Consider the following 13,805-nt stretch of genomic DNA (forward strand, 5'->3'; position numbering starts at 1 on the left):
TTTTTTTTTCCTGTGATTAATGTTAGCTCTTACACGAGCCTCGATCTTGTATACAAAAAAAAACTTTTAAAAAAACTAAAGGACACCATGAGATCTTTAACGTCCACCAATTGATGCTGGCAGATGGGACACCCAGTGCAATGTCCATCTGAGGGACGGTACACACATTGATGCATTGCGCTGCCTGGAAATCACTAGGATGACAGTTTGAAGCTGGGTTTGGGTTAAATCCTTGGCCTGACAGTTCAGACGTTAGTGCACATATCTCTAAGCCTCTCTGCCAGCCAAATAAGGGATTTGCAAGTCATATTGGAAATGCCACTCATGCTGGGTAGGGAAAGCTTGGCGTCACACTGCACATATTTGTCAAAATATTATTGTGAATTTGTTTTGCAGGTTTGGACGCAGAACAATTTTACTGATTTCTTACCTTGGACTGGCTGTATCAGGATGTTGTGCCGCATTCGCTCCCAGCATGGCTGTCTACACCGCGGCACGTTTCTTCGATGGGATGTTTATGTCTGGTGCTGCATTGAATTCATTCTCATTAGGCAAGATTTTCAATATTTCAAAAATCGGATAAAAATCCGCAAATTGTAATGATAGCGGTTTCGAGCTGAAGGTATCGATCTACGATCCGTTTGGTTGGAACCTCCGATAGCGAGTGTTTAAGGAGGAACAGGGTTTTCCCCAAGACCCAAATTATCCCTTTGTTTTTAATTGCCGAATTGAAGATTCACATGCATATTGGTTGGTCTGATCTGTGATTTTGTCTGTCTGTCTGTTTGTTACTTGCGAAATTGGCCATTCACAAATGCATCGGTTATTGTTGTTGTTGTATAGCCCCGGACAGTTCTCTCGAACAAGCCCGCGGCACGAAGACAGCAGATCTATCTCACAGGAGCGACCCAAAGATCCCCACATGCAGGATGTTGTACCCCCACCTTCACGAAGTCAGGGCCACAAAGAGAGACAGAGAGAGAGGGAGAGAGAGGGAGAGAGAGAGAGAGAGAGAGAGAGAGAGAGAGAGAGAGAGAGAGGGAGAGAGAGGGAGAGAGAGAGAGAGAGAGGGAAACACACAAGCACAACAACAGTAGAGAACAGGGACATCGGGAGATCTATGGGAGGGAGAGGGAAACACACAAGCACAACAACAGTAGAGAACAGGGACATCGGGAGATCTATGGGAGGGAGAGGGAAACACACAAGCACAACAACAGTAGAGAACAGGGACATCGGGAGATCTATGGGAGGGAGAGGGCTGGGAACGAGGAGGGGGGAAGGGAGAGGGGTGGGAGACGTATAAAACAAATGGATGAGTGGAAGGAAGGATGAATGAGTGGGAGGATGGATAGATGACTGTAAGGAGGGATAGATGAGTGGATGGAAGGATGAATAAGTGGGAGGAGGGATGGATAAGTGTAAGGAAGGATGGATGAGTGGAAGGAGGGATGGATGATTGGAAGGAGGGATGGATGAGTGAACGAGATGGATGAGTGGATGGATGGATAGATGAGTGAAAGGAGGGTTGGATGAGTGGAAGGATGGATAGATGAGTCAAAGGAGGGATGGATGAGTGTAAGGATGGATAGATGAGTGAAAGGAGGGATGGATGAGTGGAAGGAGGGATGGATGAGTGTAAGGAAGGATGAATGAGTGGAAGAAGGGATGGATGAGTGGAAGGAGGGATGGATGAGTGAAAGGAAGGATAGAAGGTTGCATGAGTGGAAGGAGGGATGGATGAGTGGAAGGAGGGATGGATGAGTGTAAGGATGGATGGATGAGAGTAAGGAAGGATGAATGAGTGGAAGGAGGGATGGATGAGTGGAAGGAGGGATGGATGAGTGGAAGGAGGGATGGATGAGTGTAAGGAAGGATGAATGAGTGGAAGGAGGGATGGATAATCTCGAAGGAATCATTTCGTTGGCTGCTGAATCCCATGCACGATGACCTGGATCAACCTATTATGAGGAGCAAGGTGCTGAATCCCTTCCAACAATAATTGTCCTCGGCGCTTTGATTCTATGCAAGTGCAGCTTTTATTTTAATGCAACAAACATATATGGTTATGGATGTATATATGTATATTTGTGACCAAAACGTCTTCTTCTTCAAATATATATAAAACCGAAAAACAGTCCATGAATTCGTGGTGAGGCGGTGAAGCCATGTGACCAAATATCTATTAATTGTGTACTCTTTGCATGTCGGTTGCATCCTGTCTATTAATTATGTACATCTATTAATTACATACTGTTGGAATGTACCTTTCGACACTTTAGACAGCTGAGACCCCTTTGACCTTTGAAGACCCTTCAAGTCCCACCACAAGACCTTCAAGACCACCAGGACCCTTATGACCACAAATACCCAAAGGAAAGAACCCAAAGTACCTTAGAGACCTTGAAGACCTTTAAAGACCAAAAACAACCCCTAAAGACCCAAAATGCCCCGAAGACCCAATGGACCCAAAAGACCCCGAAGACCCAAAAGACACCGAAGATTTAGATACTGATACTGACTGCCTGGTACTGAATATTATTGAATTTTTACCTCCGCCACCAAAGGTGGGTGGAGGTTGTTTTCACACCTGTCTGATTGTCTGTCCGTTTGTCTGTGAACAAAATATCTCAAAAAGTTGTGGACGGATTCTGACGAAATTTGGCAGGGTAGTAGCGGGGGGGTGATGTAGCATTCGTATGTGACAAGGACGAAATGATTAGATTTTGGTGAAGATCCGGATTCGGATCCGGCTACTAGAATTATTAAAGTGATTCTTCACCATTGGGAGATGGAGCTAAACACGATGCATAGCAGGATATCTCAAAAAGGTGTGGACGGATTTGGACGAAACTTGTTGGACAGGTTGTGTGTGTGACAAGGAAGAATCGATTCCATTTTGGTGAAGATCCAGATGCAGCAAGTATAATTTTTTAAGTGATTCTTCACCATTGAGTGATGTGGCTAACCAGGCAGTTAGTTCAGAAAACGTTCCAGACTAAAAGGTATGGTTATTATTTCATTTCAGGTCTGGAATGGATGAGCGTGAAGAACCGGGTGCTATATTCCTTGGCCTCAGGGTGCGCCTATACGACGGGGCAGATCATTCTGGCTGGATTCGCTTACGCCATTCGAGACTGGCGGTACCTCCAGCTCGCTGTTTCAGCCCCGTTTTTCCTTATCGTCTTTATTGGAATGTAAGATTACAATAAAGAAATTGGAGTACTGCATTACGTACAATATTTAATTTGATGTGAACAACGACACTAAAATTGTTTTTTAATCCATTGTTTTCCTGTGACCATTTTGGTGCCATTTATTGTTTAGGCAAATACGTATGGTGGTGTTTTGTACACCCCACCTCTACTTACTCCATACATGATGCCCGCTTCCCTGTCCCCAAACTCCCTCCTTAGGTAAAAACAGGTAAAAACAGAGGTAAAAACACATTGACACTGCTAGGACTTCCAGGAAAGAAGTCGGTATTTCAAAAAAGTGGGTCTGGGGTGAATTAACGGGGGTAGAAAACATCAAGGTTTTGGATGGGGGCAGATAAGAGATGGCAGTGAACAGCTGTTTTAAAGACCTGGAGGGAGGAGTGGGGATTGAAGAGAGTGAGGGAGTTTGTTCCAGAGGCGTGAGAAAATAGGAATGAAAGAGTGAAGGTGAGCAGAGACTCTTGATTTTGGCAGTTTAACCATAAGAGGGTTGCAGGCAGATCTTGTGTGACCTGCAGGAATATTTGGGGGACAGAGCCCAGAGAGAGCTGGAGGAGCAAGGCCGGAGAGGAGTCGGTCGAAGACAGAAAGACCACCGACCTGCCTGCGGTGAGTGACTGAAAGGCCCTCGGAGTTACCTTCATCGCGGGAGATTCCAATGATTCTGAACGGTTTGGTTTCAACAGCGTGAAGCCGAGCTAGGTGTGAGACAGGAGCACCGGCCCAGAGAGCAGAGCAGTTCTCTGCAGAGAGCAGAGCAGATTCCATTGAGCTGCGGATGAAAGCCTTGTGTGTGGTGAGGAGCTCAGGTGTGCCAAGGAAGGACTTTGCATGATGGAGGATGCCCAGCCGGCAACTGGCTTTGGAGGCCAGCTTGGAAATGTGGTTTTTCCAGGAAAGATCATGGCAGATAGTGAGACCCAAAAGCTTGAGTGACAGAACTTTTTGGAGAGGATTGTTCAGAAAGCAGATGGGAGGGTTATCCAGTCGGTCTTTTTGGAGAGACATATTAAGAGTTTGTCCTCCAAGCGAGGCCTCCTGCTCTGCCTTCCGTCCTCTTCCTCCCGGCCCTTCAAAAAAACTACAGGGTGATCCCAGCTTGGATCAATCCCGAAACTCCGGAGAGAACCACTTGTTTTTGCTCCTTTTACACGAGGCGTTATCCTCCTCAAACACATGGGGCCCCTTCTCCTTCTTTGTCTTCGGGTCTCTCCTGTTCTAACCTCCCTCCTCCAAGCAAGGTTTCTCACGATCTCTTTCTCCTCATCCAAGCGAGGTCTCTCACTTGTTTTCTTCTTTTTCCTCCTGGGTGGAGTTCTTCTCTGGCCGTCCCACCCATGGGGCGGTGCCAATTAAAATAAATTCACGATGGCACTTCTGTCTCCACAGCAAATTATGGCTGACACACACTGGCAAGACAGATCTTGATGGCTTTTCACACACCTGACATGTATATGACTGTCATGGGAAGTTCTGATTTATTAGCCCTGCCTACAACATGAGGTGGTTACACCCACACAATTAATCTCTAACCTGTCCATAAATGACATACGCTGCCTCCTCAGCATAACGTGCAACAAACGACTTGCTCTGACAGGTCCCTGTTACGTGGAAATCTAACTGCTACTCCGAAACACAGACCATACTACACTTACCACAGTCTAGCTATGAATCTACCCTACCACATAACACAGCTCCTTCCCCAGAACCTTAGGCACCTGCCAACGTTCTCCTTCGGGAACCGAATATTCCGGCCTTAATGCTTATTGTCATACACCTCATTAACTTCACCAAATAAATTATAGAGGGCTGTGGGAGGTGAAACGCAGCTAACTGTACCTCCTCCTCTTAACCCTTTGAGTACATGATTTTTTTTTGATAGAAATACCCCCGGTACAGGATTAATTTGGCATTATGGGAATGCAACCACGTACTGACGATCTATTTATAGGTATAGTCGATGACGTGTGGTAACGTCATCCGTACACAAAACTTTGTTGCGGGTTGCAGCACTGGACGTCATCGGTACTCAAAGGGTTAATGCTCTACCCCCTTCATTTCAATAAAATGCACAGCAATCATAATTATGTACAAAAATTTGAATGGCCTTCAATTTGGGTCTGCCACCCTCTGCTTAAAATGTTCCTAGGGCGGAGAAAGAACATGGCAAAAGCACATAAACAAGCAGGCCTACATTAACCACAATTTAACTTAACCAATTCAAACCCCATCTAATTGATCATGTCCCCCAGTGTATGTCACCTGCTCCAGCTAACAGCCGTCCTAGCCGACCCTCCTCACAGCGGGTTTCCATTCCCAGTCACATGCTGGGCGCACGAGGGGGCGGCGGGGGCGGGGGGGCATAGCAAAGCTGCACATTCCTCACTCTCCATGGAAGCCTGATCCACCCATGGACATGCACTACTTCCCCACCCGCAAACCTTACATGCAATGACCCCTACCCAACTGCCATTCATATTCCTGTCACCTGCAGTACATTCCAAAAGTGATGTTCTTACCTGCCATGGCCTGCATACATGCCCATGATCAACCATAACCAAAACACAACACAAAGCATTTTTAATCCATTACACCCGGTCCACCTGCTCGGCTCTCATGGTCCTTCTTTCCCATCACCCACACTAATTTCCCAACTCACCTGCACAACATCAGAAGCAAAGCATGCCGGGTCCTGACAATCAGGAAAGGCAAATTTACCAACAAATGCAATTACCACCACGAGCAAGTTTCTGGGCCTGTTTGCCACTCTACAATGCTCGTGGGGCCATGGAATAACCGAGTGAAGCACTGATAGATGCCCGGGGCTCTGATAACTTGGAATTAGATATTATATAGAGGCAGATGAGACATAAAGAGACATAAAGAGATATCAAACATGGCTGGCAAAACCGTGCAGGGGTTTTTGAAGGCAGTCGAGATCATGGCAGCGTAAAATGCTCTGGAGCCAAAGAGAGAGAAAGAGTTTGACTCCACTGCGCCACTGCAGGGCCAAACTCCTCCCATCCATTATATATATATATATACTAGCTTGGGTCGGCTCACTACGCTCGCTTCACCAATCGTCGCTACAGAGGAATGGGCTTGTTTTAACTGAGGATAATGATTGTACCCGAGTTGCTGCGTTGTCATGATTTACACAAATCATAATACAATTATTTTGCACAAATGTATTTGTAATGTATGTGATATTACATTTTTATAAGCAATTTAAGTTGAAGATTTAGGTTGAAGAAATAAATATCATTCAAAAATGACCCCTTCAGCAAATACACATGAGAGATATAGGTGCAAAGCAGAAGTTTGGTACAATTTCACAAAAGTTTGAGGTAGTGCAGTGACGAGACAAGACAGACACTGCACAGATATACACTACATGACCAAAAGTATGTGGACACCCGAACATCACACATCTCATTCCAAAATCATAGGCATTAATATGGAGTTGGTCCCCCCCCCCCTTGCTGCTATAACAGCCCATACTCTTCTGGGAAGGCTTTCCACTAGACATTGGAACATTGCTGCGGGATTTGCTTCCATTCAGCCACAAGAGCATTAGTGGGGTCGGGCACTGATGTTGGACGATTAAGCCTGGTTCGCAGTCGGCGTTCCAATTCATCCCAAAGGTGTTCGATGGGGTTGAAATCAGGGATCTGTGCAGGTCAGTCAAGTTCTTCCACACCGATCTTGACAAACCATTTCTGAATGGACCTCACTTTGTGCACAGGGGCATCGTCATGCTGAAACAGGAAAGGGCCTTCCCCAAACTGTTGCCACAAAGTTGGAAGCACACAATCATCTAGAATGTTATTGTATGCTGTAGCGTTAAGATTGGCCTTCACTGGAACTAAGGGGCCCAGCCCGAACCATGAAAAACAGCCCCAGACCATTATTCCTCCTCCATCAAGCTTTACAGTTGGCACTATGGATTCGGTCAGGTAGCGTTTTCCTGGCATCCGCCAAACCCAGATTCGTCTGCCAGACTGTCAGATGATGAAGCGTGATTCATCACTTCAGAGAACGCATTTCCACTGCTCCAGATTCCAATGGTGGCGAGCTTTACACCACTCCAGCTGACGCTTGGCATTGCGCTTGGTGATCTTAGGCTTGTGTGCGGTTGCTCGGCCATGGACACCCATTTCATGAAGCTTCCAATGGACAGTTGTTGTGTTGACGTTGCTTCCAGAGACAGTTTGGAACTTGGTAGTGAGTGTTGCAACCGAGGACAGACGATTTTTATGCGCTGAGTGCTTCAGCACTCGGCGGTCGCGTTATGTGAGCTTGTATTGCCTACCACTTCGCGGCTGAGCTGTTGTTGCTCCGAGACGTTTCCACTTCACAATAACAGCACTTACAGTTGACCGGGGCAGCTCCAGCAGGGCAGAAATTTGATGAAATGACTGATTGGAAAGGTGGCATCCTATGACGGTGCCACGTTGAAAGTCACTGAGCTCTTCTGTACGGCCCATTCTACTGGCAATGTTTGTCTATGGAGATTGCATGGCCGTGTGCTTGATTATATAGACATGTCAGCAATGGGTGTGGCTGAAACAGCCGACTCCACTAGTTATAAGGGGAGTTGGTATACTTTTGGTCATGTTGTGTATATATAGATGATGCGGGCTGATGATGTGAGCTGATGATGCGAGATCTCACTCCACCGATCCCTTTGGTTGAACCCTTTTGAACGTTCTCTCACACGCGATCGACTCGACGGGCGATTTTGCTGCTTCCCGTCTGGAGTCCCTCCGTTCTTGTTTATTGGTCGGGTCTTCTCCTTGCATGGAGTGAACGACACGGTCGTCTTGTCCATGAGCAGGTTCGGGTGCAGAGTGGCTCCATACCGTGCTACACGGCATGCTTCCCCAAACGTGTCCGAGCAGTTTTACCAGTTGTCGTCTTCTCAGATGGGGCCCCATTTGTGTCAAGGCGACAAAGATGATGAAGAAGTGAAACGATCATGCGAAACGGTGATGGGAGCCGATGTTGTGAAATGATGATGCGAACCAGCGGTTTTTTCCCCCCTTATTTATTAATTTATTAATTTTGTTATTTTATTTATTTTTCTATTTTATGTATTTATTTATTTAATTTCTTATTTTATTGATAGATTTTTTTATTGGTTTATTTAATTTTTATTATTGTAATTTATTTATTTGTTTATTTATTTATTTGTTATTTATTTATTTATTATTTTACTTCATTTATTTGTTTCTTTTCTTATTTTATTTCTTTCTTTCTTTATTTTCTTATTTTATTTATTTATTTTCTTATTTTATTTATTTATTGATTTATTTTCTTATTGTATTTATTTATTATTTTGTTTATTTTATTTATTGATTGATTGATTGCACTTACAGTTTTTATGGAAAATATTACTTCACAGTTTACAGTTATAGATATCAGAATTTTCAAATGCTCGATATTGTTGGAGGTTTTGTATACCGCTGCTTTCCTATTCCATCTCTAAGCGCTACATGACGTCATCGCCAAGCACTGAAAATATCTCAGCGATGACGCACGCTGAAAGGGAATATTCAGTTCTCACTCCGGTTTCTTGCTTTCTTTCTTGTTACCTCTGCCACCGAAGGTGGATGGAGGTTATATTTTCACCCCTGTCCGTCTATCTGTCTGTTTGTTTATCTGTCTGTTTATCTGTCTGTCTGTCTGTTTGTTTGTCTGTGAACAAGATATCTCAAAAAGTAATGGACGGTTTCGGACGAAATTTGGCAGAGAGGTAGTGTATGTGACAAGCATGAAATGATTAGATTTTGGTGAAAATCCGCATTCGGATCCGGCTAGTAGATTTTAAAAAAATGATTCTTCACCATTGGGAGATGGGGCCAAAAACGATACATAGCAGGATATCTCAAAAGGTTATGGATGAGTTATGACTAAACTTGGTGGAGGAGTTGGTTAGTCGACAAGAACAAGCTGATTATATTTTGGTTCAGGTCCGAATCCAGATCCGGCCTATCATTGGGATACAAAACAAAACTGTTCAGCCTGGTTGTTGTACACCGCTCCTTTCCTATTCCATCTCCGGGCGCTGCATAACGTCATTGCCAGGCACCGAAGGGGACCCAGCAATAACGCGCGCTGAAAGGGAGCACTCAGTTTTCACTCCGGTTCTTTCTTGTTTGTTTTTACCCTGCGCCTGAGAAGCGAAAAGCAGGGTTAAGCATTCATGTGCGTATGGACGTGTCTGCATTTTAAAAATTAATTTTCTCAGCAACTGTTAGTCGATTGACACGAAATTTTACCATAGTAGCACCTTTGCATGTATAATTTTTTTATTCGTAATTATGCCTTTATAGGTCACGTAGTACGGACGCCATCTTGGAAAAACGTTCCACCTCTATATCTCCCAAACCGCTTTGCTTATCTGATGCTTATCCTAGGCCAATGCTTATCTGATCTGATCAGTATGAAATCAGGTACATTATCTGATCATTATGAAAAAAAAAATTCCTCTGCAACTGTTAGTCCAATGGGCACGAAATCTGTACCATCGGAGCGTCTCCTCCAGTATAATATTTTAATGATAATTATGACGTCATGGGTCACGTGGTACAGGCGCCATCATGGAAAAATCGAAAAAGGTTGCACCTCCATATCTCTGAAACCGCTCCATGGAAAAAATGAGACTTGGCTCATCGTAAAGAACTCCCCATGGGGAATAAGATATGTTAATTATGGTGTCATCGGTACCTTATTTATGACTGTCATAATTCGACAAGTACAACGCTTGATTCGATCAGTATGAATTGTTTTTACTCTGCAATTCTTGGTTCGATTGACAAAAGATTTTCACCATAGGAGGGCCTCCGCCTGTAAAATATTTTTATGATAATTATGACGTCATAGGTCACGTGGTACAGGCGCCATATTAGAAAAACTTCATACCTCCATATCTCTGAAACCGCTCAATGGAAAAAATTGAGACATGGTTTATTGTCAAGTACTACCCATGGGGAATATGATGTGCTAGTGCAGTGGTTCTTAACCTTTTTAAAAGCGCCGATCCCGAACGAAACCCACCGAACACTCGCGGAACCCTCAAATTTGACCAAAAAATTAAGAAGAATTGCATTGCAAAAAAAAAAAAAAAGTATCAAACTGATCTTAATTGAGTTCGGGCAAATAATTATGACAATAATTTAAAAAGGAACATGCTTAAATATAATCAGTACCCCTCTGAAAACTGAGAAATTTTAAAGAAGAAAACATAACTTATAGTTACGATGACGGGATTTATTAATCGACCCAACTCTGTCACCTCAAATCCCATTATAATATTACATAGAAAACTGCGAATTGTTAGTTTTGAATTGCGACCAAAGGAGTTGTATCGCCTCCACCTAATTTTCTGAGTAATTCAATCATATTTTATAATCACCATCCACTTTTGACTTTAATATAACTCTGAACCCGCCCTGCGTATCCACAAACATTTCCAACTTACTTTTCAATCAATCAGTAACTCCAAAGTAAGGCGCGACCAATGACACACGGCACACAGCAAGCTAATCAAGGCTATTCACTGGAATTTCCGAACACCTGCAAAGTCCAAAATCCAGTAAGTAAGTAAGCAAGTAAGCACCATCAACAGAATAATTAGCAAGTTGCTCATTGATTCAACTTACTACAGTCAGTGTGAAACAACTTATCTTAAACACAGACCAGAGAAACCATTAATGGGATGGGAATACAATTACAAATAACATTTCCATTCGTTCGTAACATACATAGCAAAATAATAATAATATAAATAATAAGCGTAATTACACATAGATTCAAAATTGATACAAAACTAGAAACAAACAAAAAAACAAATTGCAATGCGTTTCGGAGGACCTCCGCCGAACCCCTGAGACTGGCTCACTGAACCCCTGGGGTTCGGTCGAACCCAGGTTAAGAACCACGGTGCTCGTGATTATGCCTTCGTTATGACGTCATAATTCGACAAGTGTAACGCTTCATCCGATCATTGCACACCGCTCCTTTCCGATGCCATCTCCAGGCATTGCAAAACGTCATTGCCGGGCACCGAAGGGGGCTCGGCCGTGACGCACCCTGAAACGGAGTACTCAGTTTTCACTCTGGTTGTTTTCTTTCTTGTTTTCTTTCTTGTTTTCTTGTTTGTTTGTTTGTCTGGGCGATATCTCAGCCATCCTTTGAGCTAGGAGCTGAAATTTCGGCATAATAGTGAGCAAGTCCTTTGTCAAAAACAGTATTTCTTGTTTTTTGATTAATCAATTAATCGAGTTGTTATTTAATTATTAGCGATTAATTCAGTACTTATTTAATTAATTAAATTTCCTTTCTCTTCTGACCATTAACTCAGGCACCTTTTGAGTTAGGAAGCTGATATTTGAACATGCCAATGACAGGGGGTGATTTGGCTGCGAAGGCTACTTTTGATTTATTAATTAATCAATTAATCGATTAATTATTTGATTATTCGATTAATTACTAAAAAAAAATGTTTTTTTTCAGTTACAGATTCTGATGAAATGGTGGTGGTTTATGTGTTCTGTGACCGATTTGATTAATAATTTAAATTTTAAATGATTATTATTTATTTATTTTCATTATTAATCATTTCTTTATTTTCTTTCTCATTTGGCCAATATCTCAGGAACCTTTTGAGCTGGGAAGCTAATATTTGGACATGACAGTGACCAAGTGATGTGGCTATCAAGGATATTTTTGATTTATTGACTAATCATTTAATCGATTAATTATTTATTGATTAATCAATTAATTATTTACTTTTTTATTAATGACTTATTTAATTAAATTTCTAAAAGATACATCTTCGGATGAAGCACGAGTGGTTTAGTTATGCTATTAGCCAAATGAATAAGAAAATATTTTAGGACAATCTTTTATTGATTTTAATTACTCAATTAATCAATCAATTATTGTACACCTCTCCCTCCCATTACTGTCTCTATGTGCTGCATGATGGCATTGCCAGGCACTCCAGCAATGTCACGCTGGAGGATATTTATGTATTTGGCATGAGGATGGTGTCCTTTGAATGTATCTGTACTTAAAACAAAAATCTCAACCTAAATCTTCAACTTAAATTGCTTATAATGTAATATCACATTCATTGCAAATAAATTTGTGCAAAGTAATTGTTTTCTATTACGATTAGTGTAAATCATGACAACACAGCAACTCGGGTACAGTCATTATCCTCAGCTAAAACAAACCCGTTCCTCTGCAGCGACGTGTGATGAGGCGAGTGTAGCGAGCCGAGCCAAGCTAGTATATATATATATAAATATAAAGTTTCGGGAACTGAGTGGCGTGCTGACGAGGAGGGGAGTGTCGTTGAAGCTGTAGGGAAAGGTGTATGCTGCATGTGTGAGAAGTGTTTTGATTTATGGGAGCGAGACATGGGTAATGAACATAGAGCAGCAACGAAGGCTGGAAAGGGTGGAAATGCGAATGGTTCGGTGGATGTGTGGAGAGGAAGACAAATGATGAATTGCGAAAGATGATGGGAATAGAGCCTGTGATGGATGCTGTGAAGAGGAACAGTTTGAGATGGTTTGATCATGTGTTGAGGAAGGATGAAAGTGACTGGTTGAGAAGAGTGATGGAAATGAATGTAGAAGGAAGTAGAAGACGGGGAAGACCGAGAAAGACTTGGCTAAAGATGGTGGAAGAAGAAATGCGGGCAAGGGGGTTAACAAGGAGAGATGCAGAAAATAGGGCAAATTGGAGAAGATTGTCATGGGGACCGCAAGGCTAAACCCCGCTCTTGCAGGTAAAATGGCCTTAAAATGCCTGTTGTTTGTTGTTGTATATATATATATATTACATACACGCGTAACTTTCATCGTCCCTTATTTTCCTTTTATTAATATAACATAACATTTCTCAAAGCAGCTCTGCCTTTCGCATGCGTAATAAATAGATGACTCCTTGAATACATATGTTTCACCTGTGAAATGACCTTTTTTTCAGGCTTCATGTCGAGTCTGCACGTTGGCTGATATTTAAGGGAAGATACGATGATGCGTTGAAATGCTTCAAAAAGGTTGCCAGAATAAATGGCAAACGAGTCGTTTTGAATATGGAGGTCAGTGTGATGACCTTGTATGTGGCACTTTTGATAAATGAAGTGGTAAAGTAATTCACTCAGGTGGTCAAGCCATTATACTCTGCGAGCACAGTGTACACTTCAGTATATGTAAAGGTATTAACCTGATCTAAAAAAACAATCAGATGTTGGGTCTGAGAATCTGCATGTTGTGGTCACGTGATATCCCCCTTTGAGATGGTATTTATTTAGTTCCAGGAAAACGATGGTGCCTCAGGCTTGGGTGAAGACCACTCTGTGGTTGAAACGTCTGACATGGATGGGCCTTTCTTGCAAGGCAGTTCAAATTGTAAAGGTGGACCGAGGTTATGTTTTCACCCATCTGCTTGTTTGTCGGTCGAGCCTGGTGTTGGTTTAGCGGTTAGGGTGCCGGCTTGGGATCCTAGGATCCTGGGTTCGTAATCCCGGTCGATCGCTGAATTAATGCCAGGAGGGTTGACTCAGCCTGT

General features: G+C 42.8%; 1 protein-coding gene across 1 annotated transcript in view; it reads left to right on the forward strand.

Moving 5' to 3' along the window:
• Positions 1–13,805, forward strand: part of LOC137426468 (solute carrier family 22 member 6) — a 61,755-nt gene that overhangs the window by 16,759 nt on the left and 31,191 nt on the right. The window contains exons 3-5 of the mRNA XM_068115021.2: positions 397–551; positions 3,029–3,197; positions 13,221–13,335. Of these exons, the coding sequence (XP_067971122.2) occupies positions 397–551; positions 3,029–3,197; positions 13,221–13,335 (439 nt within the window). The remainder of the gene's footprint in view (positions 1–396; positions 552–3,028; positions 3,198–13,220; positions 13,336–13,805) is intronic.

Source organism: Myxine glutinosa, chromosome 5 (assembly GCF_964187855.1).
Source record: "Myxine glutinosa chromosome 5, kmMyxGlut1.1, whole genome shotgun sequence".
Classification (NCBI taxonomy): Eukaryota; Metazoa; Chordata; class Myxini; order Myxiniformes; family Myxinidae; genus Myxine; species Myxine glutinosa.